Raw genomic sequence first — 12214 nt, 5'->3', positions numbered from 1 at the left:
GTCCTAGGCCTCTTCACTGGTGGGTGTTTTCAGTCGGCGCGCTTGCTTCTTTAGCAGCAGCCCTTCTCGTTACAGGTCTGCCATTAATCCTAAAATGTATTCTGGCCCGCCCCTTGTGGACTGCAGTTCTGTTCGGGCACATTGGTTTCTAGAACAGTCTTCCTTTCATCACATCGTGGTACATGTTTAGACGTGCTGTTTTTGTCCCCTCTGACTCTCTTTCACTTTCACCAAAGCCTTTTGAAAACCAAGTGATTCACACTCTTCCAAAAGATGTTCAGTGGCCACTTTGTAAAAAGCTTATAACTTGGCATTGCATGTAAGTCTGTTTTAGTTTATTTTCTTAATATTGACCATCTAACTTTATATGTATTGTTTTTTAAAAAATTTTTTGAAAACTGACCAGACGAACTCTTGCAAGGTGAAACATTTAAAAGTATATAATTTGAGCAGTTGTCATTGAAATAGCTTCTCTAGAAGCATTGGTGAAGGTGTAGCATGTGACCCCTAATCTCAGGATCGGTGTTGGATATGACATATGTTTAAACAATACTATAGCCAACTAACACAAATACTGAACAGTATCACCTCGTGATGGTAAGATCTCAAAATTTATCATAGATATTAGAACCAGAAAAGCCTAATATTATTTTAAAATGTTTCTCCTGTCATCCTTTTTTTCATCTTTATATTTTTACAAATTCCCTATAGGGAATAATATGGTTTTTTATAATCAGAAACATGTATATGTGTGCTACTCATGTTTCTTTTTTTAGTTAAGGAACTAAAGTAGATAGTTTGTGATCCTGAATAGCTCCACAATTTGGAATATAGATAGAAAGACAGCACTCAGTGGCAACAGTTTATAATTTCGGGTTTTAAATGAAACGTACAGCAGTCCTATTGGGGTCAAAACCCGCGAATACTAAAGTGGTTACAATCGTTAGTTTTACTTAGGATCATTAAATATTGGAACCTGGTAACTTACTTTGAAGTTGGTCATAGAGAGATGGCCCTCTCGGCCCTTTTTAATGTTTAGAAATTTGAATGTGGATTGTGTTTTGTGTCTTAACCATGTAAAACTTACTATTTTTTTTAAATAGGCTGCTACTGTAGACAGTAATAGATGTGTTTAATTTTAGAGACCTTGCTACCTCTGCTCCTGCAGAGAAAGGAGAACAGAGGGGCATCCTTGGGTGTAAAACGTACAGTCCATCTGTACCCTCGTTTCCTCACTTCAGTTTTCACTGCCCAGTACTCCCCCCTTGGACCGTGGTCATAGCTCATTCACGGGGCTCCCTGCCTCGGTCATGGTCCCATTCGTCACACTGCCACTTGGTAGCATAACTCGACGGAATCTCTTAGAGTTGCCTGTTGGATAAACTTAAACCCCTCAGCATGTATTCAGGGGCCTTTCACAGACTGATCCAAGCCTGTTGGTCCACCCTCTCCCCCCATAACTCTGTTTGGGATGTTTTGTAAGTCTAATTTCAAGCCTCATCTGTTTGCTACAGCCTTTCATGATTCCTTGGGTAGATGTGAATATGTTCTCCTCTGTGTCTGTTGTATCCTAAACATCCTCATAGTAATGCTGCTGACCCAGAATTTCCAACTGCCTTGTGATTTGCTTCTGTTACGATTTCTCTTAGACTGTGAACTCCTAGAGACACTGCATCTCCTTATCCCCAGAGCATAGTAAAGTGCCTGGCAAATTGCAGTGTGTGTAGTTTGTTTGACACAGACGTGTGAATGTTTGGACTGACTGTTTGAATGGTATCTTCTGACTTTCTCCATTCAGAGTTCATCTCTCTCTGGGTTTCTGTGCAAAGCACCTTGTTTGTACCTCTCCCCCGTGGGATCTAGAAGCTCCTTAACCTAAGGTGCCCTGTCTTTTTCATATTCTAGTATCTGTAATGTCTGACACTATGTTGTGAATGTATTAGACACGCAGGAAACACTTGTTGAATTAATAAGCAAGGCATCATTGCGACAGGGAACCACTGCTACAGCTGGTTACTTTCCTGACTTCTGAGCTCCCTGAGTGTTCAGGTAGAAGCTGGAGCAGGCTCAGGACACCTACAGGTCATGAACTAGCTCTGGGGTTAGGAGTATAAGTATGCCCATCTTCTCTTCAAAGGAAAAACCTGCGGCATAGTTCAGAACCCAGCAAGCAAACTGTCAGGACCTCAACTTTTTAAAAAAAATCATGCAGCAATAGCTTCATTTATGTGATACAACTTTGGGTAGCTAATTTTTGTGATGCTTTTACTTGAGTTTTCTATATTAAGCATGTATTTTAAATACAATTTAAATGCAGTTTTAAAAATTGTGGGGAAACTCTCCACTCTATCAGTTATTTATCAGGGCCAAAAAAATTTTGTCTTTTTTTTTCCCTTTTTATGTTGTTCTTTGCTAACTTCCTAAGTTTTGAAAACATGTAATCAAAGAAGTTTGTGTCCTTTGTTACTTGATAAAAATATTACCACTTTAATTCATTTCTTCCCTCATAATTTTGGAACATGTCCATCTGTGGTGGGGTTGGAGTGAGCTTCACTAGACGGTTTGGATTTTCAGTTATTAAGAGTGACCCCTCCATGTGGCCACAAGCATTGAACATGAGGATATTGGTGCCTCAGATGTTTTCTCTTTCTCAATGACATTCACTCTTAGGATGATCAAAAAGCAGAAAATGATATGGCAATGAAACGGGCAGCTTTGTTGGAGAAACGATTAAGAAGGGAGAAAGAGACCCAGCTGCGGAAGCAACAGCTGGAAGCTGAGATGGAGCACAAGAAAGAGGAGACCAGGTGGGGGCTGCTGCGCAGGGTCCGTGGGAGGTGGTGTCCCCCTGACTCTTGTTAACGGTGTTTAGGGACCTTTGCAGAATATAGAGACAACGCTGATTTGGGGTGCTTTTTAGAAGTTATTTTCCCAAAGTGTTACTTGATTGCATATTTTTATCCTGAGTTTGAGGCATCTTAAAGTTCTCCAGAAACATTAATTGAAAGTAATTTCCCTGGGTTTTACACACCCACACACACACATGCATTTTTTAAGTAGTTACTTATTAATAGTATATTTAAGTGACCTAAATTATCTCAAGTACATTTTAAATGAACCATTTTCCCAGGGGCTGAATCATTCTTCCTTCTCACGTAGGCGCACACCTGACAGTGCTGTGCACAAAGAAATGTACCCGCTTGTTTCCTAGGCGTAAAACCGAGGAAGAACGTCAGAAGAAGGAAGATGAGCGAGCCCGCCGGGAGTTCATCCGGCAGGAGTACCTGAGGCGCAAGCAGCTGAAGCTCATGGAAGACATGGACACGGTCATCAAGCCTCGGCCTCAGGGAGCAAAGCAGAAAAAGCAGCGGCCAAAGTCTATCCACAGAGACCACATTGAATCCCCCAAAACACCCATAAAAGGTCCTCCAGGTAACACGTGCATTGTGAGGAGTCTGTTCATAGCCACAGCATCCCGGGCAGTCACGCTGGCTGGGGGTGCTCGGGGCTGAACTGCACACTCCCTGTGTGCAGAACCAGAACGAGCAGAGGATGCTTCCGGTGACTTGAGTGTATTATGTGTGCATGCATACGGCCAACAGAGCAAACGCAGGGGCTGAACATCCAGCTTAAACACTAACCTGGCAGGGAGCTCGCCCTCAGACGTCAGCTCCCTGGATCATTAACTGCCCTTTCTGTACTGGTAAATTTAAGGATAAGCATTGTGTGCCTGGAATGTGTACAGAACATGTCAGTATAACCAGGAATATAAGATCAGGAGTTCATGAGTCCCTCCTTTAAGATATAAATGGTCAAAAACCCAAATTTATAATTTCTGGAGTTGAGATAATATTTTTTTTTTCTAAATTCAACATGCATACTCTTATTTTTTTAATGTTTACTTTATTAAAACTAAATGCCATGGAAAATTTTAGAACATTCCTAGAGTAATTCTAAAACTGAAGGAAAATAACATAACACTGACTGTTTAAAGAGACCTCTAATGCTCACAGAGATAGAAAACAAACTTATGGTTACCAAAGGGGAAGAGGGGCGGGGGGGGGGTGAGATAAATTAGGAGTTTGGGATTAACAGGTACACACTACTATATATAAAATAGAGAACCAACAAGGACCTACTGTACAGCACAGGGAACTATATTAAGTATCTTGTAATAGACTTATAATGGAAAAGAATGTGAAAAAGAATGTGTGTGTGTATATATATATATATATATATATATATATATATATATAAAATATATAATTGAATCATTTTGCTATACACCAGAAACTAACACAACATTGTAAATTAACTATACTTCAATTCAAAAACTAAAGAGAACTCTACCTTTTCTAGTCAGTGAAAGTTTTTGATACCCAGTATTGGCTGAAATTAATAAATTAATTTTCTACCTGGTAATTAGATATTCCTAAATATATTTTATTCTTCTTGTTAATTTCTCTGTTAATTTTTCTTATTGTTAACTTTTTTTCTTATAATCACTGTGTTATATCTCGTATTACCACATTGTTTCTGAAATAAATCCTAACAGCAATTAATTTTATCATTATTTCTTTTTTTCTTCCAGTTTTATTGAGATATAATTAGCATACAGCACTGTATAAGTTTAAGATGTACAGTATAATGATCTGACTTACACACATCATGAAATGATGATCACAATAAATTTACTGAACATCCATCATCTCATCTCGCATAGATACAACATTAAAAGAAAAGAAAAACATATTTGTTCCTTGTGATGAGAACTCCTAGGATTTACTCTTAGCAGCTTTCGTGTCGTATATCACACAGCAGTGTTAGATAAATTATAAACTGTAATCGTCTTGCTGTACATCACATCCCCAGGACTATTTGTCTTATAACTGGAAGTTGTACCTCTCCACCACCTTCTTCCAGTTCCCCCTCCCTCCCCCAACCTCTGGTAACCACAAATCTGATCTCTTTTTCTATGAGTTGGTTTGTTTGTTGACGTATAATTGACCTACAACACTGTGTTAGTTCCTGTTACACAACATAGTGATTCATTTGATGTTTCCATACGTTTCAAAATGATCACCAGGGTTAGTCTAGTTACCACCTGTCACTGTACAAAGATATTACACAGTTATTGACTATGTTCCCCATGCTGTACATTTCATCCCCGTGACTCATTTGTCTTCTAACTGGAAGTTTGTACCTCTTAATTCCTCACTTATTTCATTATTTCTTAAAAGTAGTTCCTTGCTAATTTTGAATAAATTGTGCGTATATGCATGCAAACATATTATGCATCTAAAAAGGAAAAGAAACTACGTGAGCTCCATTTTCATATGCTGGTGTTGTCTAATGAGCAGACTCTTTTCTAGTTGTTCCTTTTGAATTTCTAATCTTGTTTTTATTCAGGATCACGAATTTATCGTGTCTTTTCAGTCTCTAGCCTTTCTTTGGCGTCACTGAACACAGGCGACAGCGAGAGTGTGCATTCAGGCAGGAGGACCCCGAGGTAAGCTGCAGCATAAGCGTTTTCATAGAAAACGTTATTTTATATTTCCCAGTGAATGAACCGTAGTCACAAATGTTTATAAGTGTTGCTCACTAGGACAGTTTGGGTTTCTGTTAAAAGAAATTTATATGTAAAGAGGTCTATTCATCTTTCAGTTTTTTATCTTTTAGAATTTTAGAATTATGACACCAATAAGACATTAACCGTAATTGTACATCAGTCGTTGCTACTACTGTTGTGATACACATGGTAAAAACAGAAAGTACCTCATCTGTGTAGTGCCGGCCTCTAGTTTTCTTCCCCATTAGAATAATTCCAAAGTAAGTTGCTCGTGACTTAGGAAAGATCTCTTTTGTACGCTGTCTCTTTCTTTCTCTAGGATATACATACCTTAGAAGCTAAAAATCAGTATTTCATTATTTTATACTATAATACCCATCTAAAAAAAAAACGTTTCTAGTGACAGTCACCAGCTCTGAGCTCTGATCTTTGTATTACCACCCTACTGCATTAATTGCCGATTGTCATGTGGACAAACATTCATTCTGTCATTCAGCATACACTCATGGGGTGCCTGCTGAGTTCTCAGGACTTGGATGTATAGCTGTGAACGAGACAAAGTTATCACCGTCCTCTTGTTTTTAAGCCTCTAGGTTGAGTTTGGTTGGTGCTCACGTATACCCTTCTGAGCGCCGAATGTTTTTCTCTACCTGAGGCATTAAAATGTTATTTATTATTTAGATCAGAGTCTGTAGAAGGCTTCTTATCTCCAAGCCGGTGTGGCAGTAGAAATGGCGAAAAGGACTGGGAGAACGCTTCGACCACTTCTTCTGTGGCTTCTGGAACAGAGTACACAGGTCAGTGCCTGTGCATTCTTAGGGAAACAGTTTAACACGGGGCTGAGACTAGCTGCAGGCTGTGCTAAGAAAGGCTCACTGACTTGCCTCTCGGTCTAAACACGGAAGACTGATCTGAAACAGTGAACGCAGGTGGTCACTTTCAGGTAAGTCGGTTTCAGTGATATGGTTTGTCCCAGAAGAATTAAGGTAAGTTTCTAAAAAGTAGTAGTACCACTTACACCTCATTCCTCTGCTTCTCCCTTAAAAATGCAGGCCGTTTGTGTGTTGTAGTTTGGGTTTGAAGAAGTTTTAGAGAGGGTCCCTCAGCAGTGCGTCGGTCCTGAGCATTGGGAGCAGCTGGAGCCCACCGAGCCCCTCCTCTAACGCTGCGACCTCAGTATCTGGAACAGTGCGTCTTGAAAAAGTGTTGAGAGGCTCTAAAAGACATGGGAATGCACTGGGTCTAGGAGGGCGCTCGGCCGTGCACGTCCCCGTCAGGCCCTCTTCCAGCCTCTGTTTGCAGAGGTGTTATTGAAGGAAAACCACATAGAATGGAAAGTAGGTAAGAACTAAAGAAAAGAAGCAGGAGAGGAAATGTGAGCGCCGTGGAGAGGTAGGTGGGAGGACAGGAGAAGACGGTGGGGAGGAGCAGAGGCCGCGGAGACCGCCTGCGTCCCGCCTGTGTCCGTGTGGCCCTGGAAGTGGCCCCCAAAGGCCCAAGGAGGCAGAGCTTGCTGACTTGGTGTGAGCTTTTCCTCCCTGTTCTGTGGTTTCTAAGACAGCCTCCTTCAGCAGCGTGTCAGCCTTTAAGGCCAGCTTAACGGCCGTGTTGTGGCACCGCTGAGAGCCCAGAGCTGCAGGGCTGCGGCGTGCACCTGACCAGCTCAGACCAGCTCACAGACTGTTAAAATTCCAGGAATTATGCGGCTGCGGAACAATTGCTGGCCCTGAGTCAGCCATGGTAGGAGTAGTTTACTCTAGAAATAGGTAAAACTCAGGGCTCATGTTTTTTCTTTCCCAAAGAACCAGTTTCTCGGCACACTACCGAGGGCCTTTCGGGGCAGAGCTGAGTTAGTGTGAGGTGGAGGGAGCCTGCCAACACACGGCCCTTCACGAGCGCACATGTCCTAGCAAAGTGGCAAAAAGGGCTTCTGTGCTTTACAGACACTGTTGTAAAAAACAAATGCTAAAAAAAAAAACCCCAGAGGTATGGAAGAAGAAAAAGATGAAGCTTTTTCTTGTCTTTTAAAAGCTAAAATGACTCGCGGTCCCATTCTGCGTTAAGCTCACCAATAACCTTACCAAACCCGAGAAAGAGGTGAAACAGGCAGTGTGACAATCACAGCAAGGCCTGAGAGCCGCCTCGGGAGGCCAGCGAAGGCCCCCAGGGGTGTCCCTGCGGATGCAACAGTGCTCTGACCGCTGCCGAGCAGCCAGAGGCCTTCAGGCACAGAATGTGGTTTTCTATTACAGAGTTTAATCAGTGTAGGGATGGTCGCATTGTTTAAACACAGTGGTATTTCTGACTTAGGAATGCTGTTTTTGTTTTATTACTGTTATTAAATTCTGCCATAGGACCAAAGCTCTTCAAAGAACCCAGTGCAAAATCCAATAAGCACATAATACAAAATGCTTTAGCTCATTGCTGTTTGGCTGGAAAAGTAAATGAAGGTCAGAAGAAAAAAATACTGGAGGTAAGCATGTTTGCATGAAAATTAGATTTGGCAACATTGTAAAACTGTCAGAGTCTTCTCTTTCAATTCAGGAGGAAATACTCTTCAGGGGACTCCTAGAATTTCAACAGCATATGAAAGCTCTGTAGCTATGTTCTCATTGTTAGACTGAGTTTACTTTCAGACGGGATTCTGGAAGACCTCAGATTTTATTAAAGACTAGGCATAGACTTAAGATGATAATATAAAATTATAAATTATTTTCTTGCCCAGAGTCACTCATTCACGTTTCATAAATGTAGATAACATGATCTGCCTTTTTTAAAATGAAGCTCTGTTGCGAAGGAGATCACCAGTGCCTGATTGTTAGTGGTAGAGACAGTTTGACTGAGACCAAGAGTTAGCAGATCCTGCAGCCCTTTAAGTCCCTCCAGGATTACAATTCCGGCACAGCCAACAGGACCTCAGCGGTAAGGTCTCTGCACACATCTCAGTCCCCGTGTGCTGGACGTGTATCGCATGCCTCATTTCGGCTACTAAGAATTTATATTTTAAATTACATGTCATAAAACTGGCCAAGAAGTGTAACACAGTTATATAACTTATATTCAGCAAAATGTTTAAGGGCTTTTATTTTTGTTTCTTATCCTAAAGGAAATGGAGAAGTCAGATGCCAACAACTTCCTAATCTTGTTCCGAGATTCAGGCTGCCAGTTCAGGTCTTTGTACACTTACTGCCCAGAGACTGAAGAGATTAATAAGCTGACGGGGATAGGCCCTAAATCTATCACTAAAAAGATGATCGAGGGCCTTTACAAATATAATTCTGACAGGAAACAGTTCAGCCACATCCCCGCTAAAACTTTATCTGCCAGTGTTGATGCAATTACCATTCACAGCCATTTATGGCAGACCAAGAGACCAGTGACGCCCAAGAAACTTTTACCCACTAAAGCATAGGAACCGGGAGATATTTGCTTCAGAACATTCATGCTAAATTTGCACTTCATCTTTCCTGCCTATAGAAGACCTTTCTAATTGCCAACAGACTTTTATTAATTGAAACTGGACATCCAGCTCTGTTGTCATGACAACTGGAATGTAGACCGCAGTGTTTGGAGTGCAGGAGACTCACCTGGGTGATAGGCCAGGCGGTGACACGCTGTCCGGCTCACAGGTGGAGGTTCGCCTGCTTGGTATTCGATACATCGAAGCACTGAGTTCTCATGGACACTAGTTGAAATACGGCTAAGATAACGAATTGTGTGTTTTGTTTGTTGCTTTTTTTAAAAAACTTTTTAATGTACATGCCTGTCTTCAGATGGTTTATTTTGCTGTTTTTCTCTCCTGGGGGTTTGTTCCAAGATACCTTTGTATTTTGTTTCATGTGGAGATCATGCGAGTAGGAAATAGGCCTTCAGAGGTAACTTGCGTCGTTCCTACGATGCTCAGAGAAACACTAGTGTTTAGTTTTACAGTAACCCTCATGTTTTAATGGTGTTAGAGCATTTGCAAGAATTATTCTGCTAAGTATTTACAATTCCATATTTATTATTCACTCAAGTATTAATGTTTCTCTATTAAATAAGAGGAGAAGTTGTGAAGAGCTGCTATAGGTTCACTTAAACCCCATGAGCTTAACCAAGAAGATGTTATAAGAAGTTGCTGATTAAATCAGTGCTGTTTTTACACCACTTCTGGCCAACTCAGAATAATTTGGATTATTCTTTTAACAAAAAGGCTTTCTATCTCTTTTAAAGTATGTCACTTTATAAGCTGGCGGAAGTGAAGGACACTTGGAGAATAGTCTCGGAATCTGAGGATGTAAGACTTCCTGCCATGAGTTCTCAAGAGGTCTTTACATTATATTTATAACTGATATAAAAAATTATATTTAGAATTTTTAAACATGTACAAAGGGCTACATTTTAATTTTAAAATAGCTTCACATTCTTTTGCTTATGTTGAGTTTTTCTTCTTCTTTATCCTTTTCAAGTGGTTCAGCTTAGATTAAGTACACACTTGAAATCTTCTCTATGTGGTCTTTGTTCCTTTAACAGTGTATACCAGAGGGTTAGTTGGGGAAAAACTTCATTCTCAGGAAAAGACTTGAATGATTCTGTGACCCTGTTATGTTTCAGTGTTGTGACAACCGTGTAAACTTAGAGGGAAAGACAGTATTGTAGCATATATGAGATGTGTAGTCTGTTTTCTTTCACGGGAAGTAGAGACTAAAATATATACATTTCTCTAATTGAGTTGTTTAGAGAAATAACTAATATCTCATATGATGTATTTACTTATTTTTTAAAAAGAGTAGGAATGAGATGTCCCTGAACTGTACTTTTCTATTATTATAAGGCCTTTAGGCATCAGTGCATCTGGGTTATCAACATTTTCTCAAATGCTGTCAATATTTTACTGTAATTTATGTTCTTATATTTATGTATATTTGTTAAAACTGTAAAAAAAAATTTCACAGATTTTTTCCAGTACCTGTGCAAGATATATGTGTAGCTCAGAATTATTTGTGATCTACTGTTTGCATGTAAGAGACCAGGATATATGTAACTCTTATATTTTAAGTGTATACATATTGTGTATATAATATATGGAGATTTAAACTGGGGGACTGCACATTTTACCTTTCAGACAACCGTTTCTATCACAATGAGAAGGAAATGATTGTCAAATACATGTTTAGATTGACTAGTTTAAAAGAAAAAAATAGTAAGTGAATCTAATCAAAATGTGGTAAATAATAGAGAGTCAAAAGGAGAATTAATAAGCGTTCTACATTACTAAATTTGTTCTTTTCAATCAATTAAATTTCCTTTATCAAAGCAATCTTCTTGGTGATATTACTTGGCCATTAAATTTTTTTTAATTGGCTGCCAGACAATGGAGGAACTATGTAAAATCAGACAGGACCACCCTTTATTCTCAAATTCGTGTGTGTCCAACAATGTCCATGATGTCTAAAGGTAGAATGTGAATATTGCCACAGAATTTCCTTGCTCTCAGTATGATTGTTTTACTTTCTTCATGCAGAAAGAATATGGATATGTTTAAGTCTGCAGATTTTTTTTAAATTATGTTTTTAAAATTATACAAATGAAAATTATGCTATTGCATAAAGTCTGGAGATATTCATCGACCTTATTGAAACACATTGGTGCTTCTCATCATTGGAGGGTCACATTATTAGGATAATTATTTAGTTCAGTTTGCCAAACAAACTTGTAATGGTTACCAGTGTGGCCTGTCAAATTCTGCCATGTGACAGCTTTGGAAAGCTTTTCATTCCTCTCGGCTCTTCCATTTTGCTTTAGAATGACTGTTACAGTTTTTATTTGGCTATTTTTAAAGCCAAGTTCGGCTTTTTAGTTGTGGTTTCATGGACACTTGGGGCGGTGTACAGTGTCTGGTGTGCTTACTGTCTGCTCTGGAGCATTGCTTACAGGTTTTTTTAACGACGCTGTGCTGTAAAATACTGTCATATTTGCTACTTCCTGGTACAGTGTAGTTTTTCCCCTTTCATTTGAATAAAAGCATGGCACCAAATGACCTTTTCTGTTTCTTGAATAAAATACGGGTTTTCTGGTAATATATTCGAACTTGGGCAAACTCATCATACAGTTTTTCCTATCTCTTAACCTCTGTTTAAATTGAACAGTTTAGATATTCATGAGAGGTAACTAATACTAGATATTGTTTGAACCCTGACTTAGGCAATGCTGAGAGTCTGTTGCCTTCTGTGCTCGGCTCAGACGGTCTGTGTGGTGGTGTGTAAATGTTTGTGCTCATCCTACACTAATTTTGTCCGTATTGCTTCACTTTCTTCTGGTGAGTTAGTAATTAAATTGCGTCAGGACTAACCCTCTGTACCTTTGGTATTGAACGGCTGCCGAGGCAACCCCCTCACCCCCTACCCCGCCGTCTCTGGCAGCAGTGGGAAGCCAGGTCTTGGCCATTATTCTATAAGTTTCACTTTGATTTTGCCGATTCTCCTCATTCAGACCAGAGCAGTTAAAAAAAAGAAAAGAAAAATCTAACACCTGTTTAACAACAACAGAAATCCTTCCTACACAATTCCACACCTGAAGAAATGTCTGCAGTTGCCAAGCCCGAGTGTGTTCTCCGCCTTCGGTCCTTTGACAGGACGCTCAGGCCTCAGCTCAGAGTTGCACTTG

General features: G+C 39.9%; 1 protein-coding gene across 1 annotated transcript in view; it reads left to right on the top strand.

Moving 5' to 3' along the window:
• The window catches only part of CAMSAP2 (calmodulin regulated spectrin associated protein family member 2), a 104990-nt gene extending 93354 nt beyond the window's left edge, over positions 1–11636 (top strand). Inside the window, exons 12-17 of the mRNA XM_061187273.1 lie at positions 2671–2807; positions 3212–3432; positions 5437–5509; positions 6251–6366; positions 7924–8042; positions 8676–11636. Of these exons, the coding sequence (XP_061043256.1) occupies positions 2671–2807; positions 3212–3432; positions 5437–5509; positions 6251–6366; positions 7924–8042; positions 8676–8981 (972 nt within the window). The 3' untranslated portion in view covers positions 8982–11636. The remainder of the gene's footprint in view (positions 1–2670; positions 2808–3211; positions 3433–5436; positions 5510–6250; positions 6367–7923; positions 8043–8675) is intronic.
• The last annotated feature ends 578 nt before the right edge of the window (positions 11637–12214 follow it).

The sequence above is a fragment of the Eubalaena glacialis genome, chromosome 3 (genome assembly GCF_028564815.1).
Source record: "Eubalaena glacialis isolate mEubGla1 chromosome 3, mEubGla1.1.hap2.+ XY, whole genome shotgun sequence".
NCBI classification, from domain to species: Eukaryota; Metazoa; Chordata; class Mammalia; order Artiodactyla; family Balaenidae; genus Eubalaena; species Eubalaena glacialis.
Note: the sequence above shows the minus strand (reverse complement) of the source record. Positions and strands in the feature narration are given on the sequence as shown.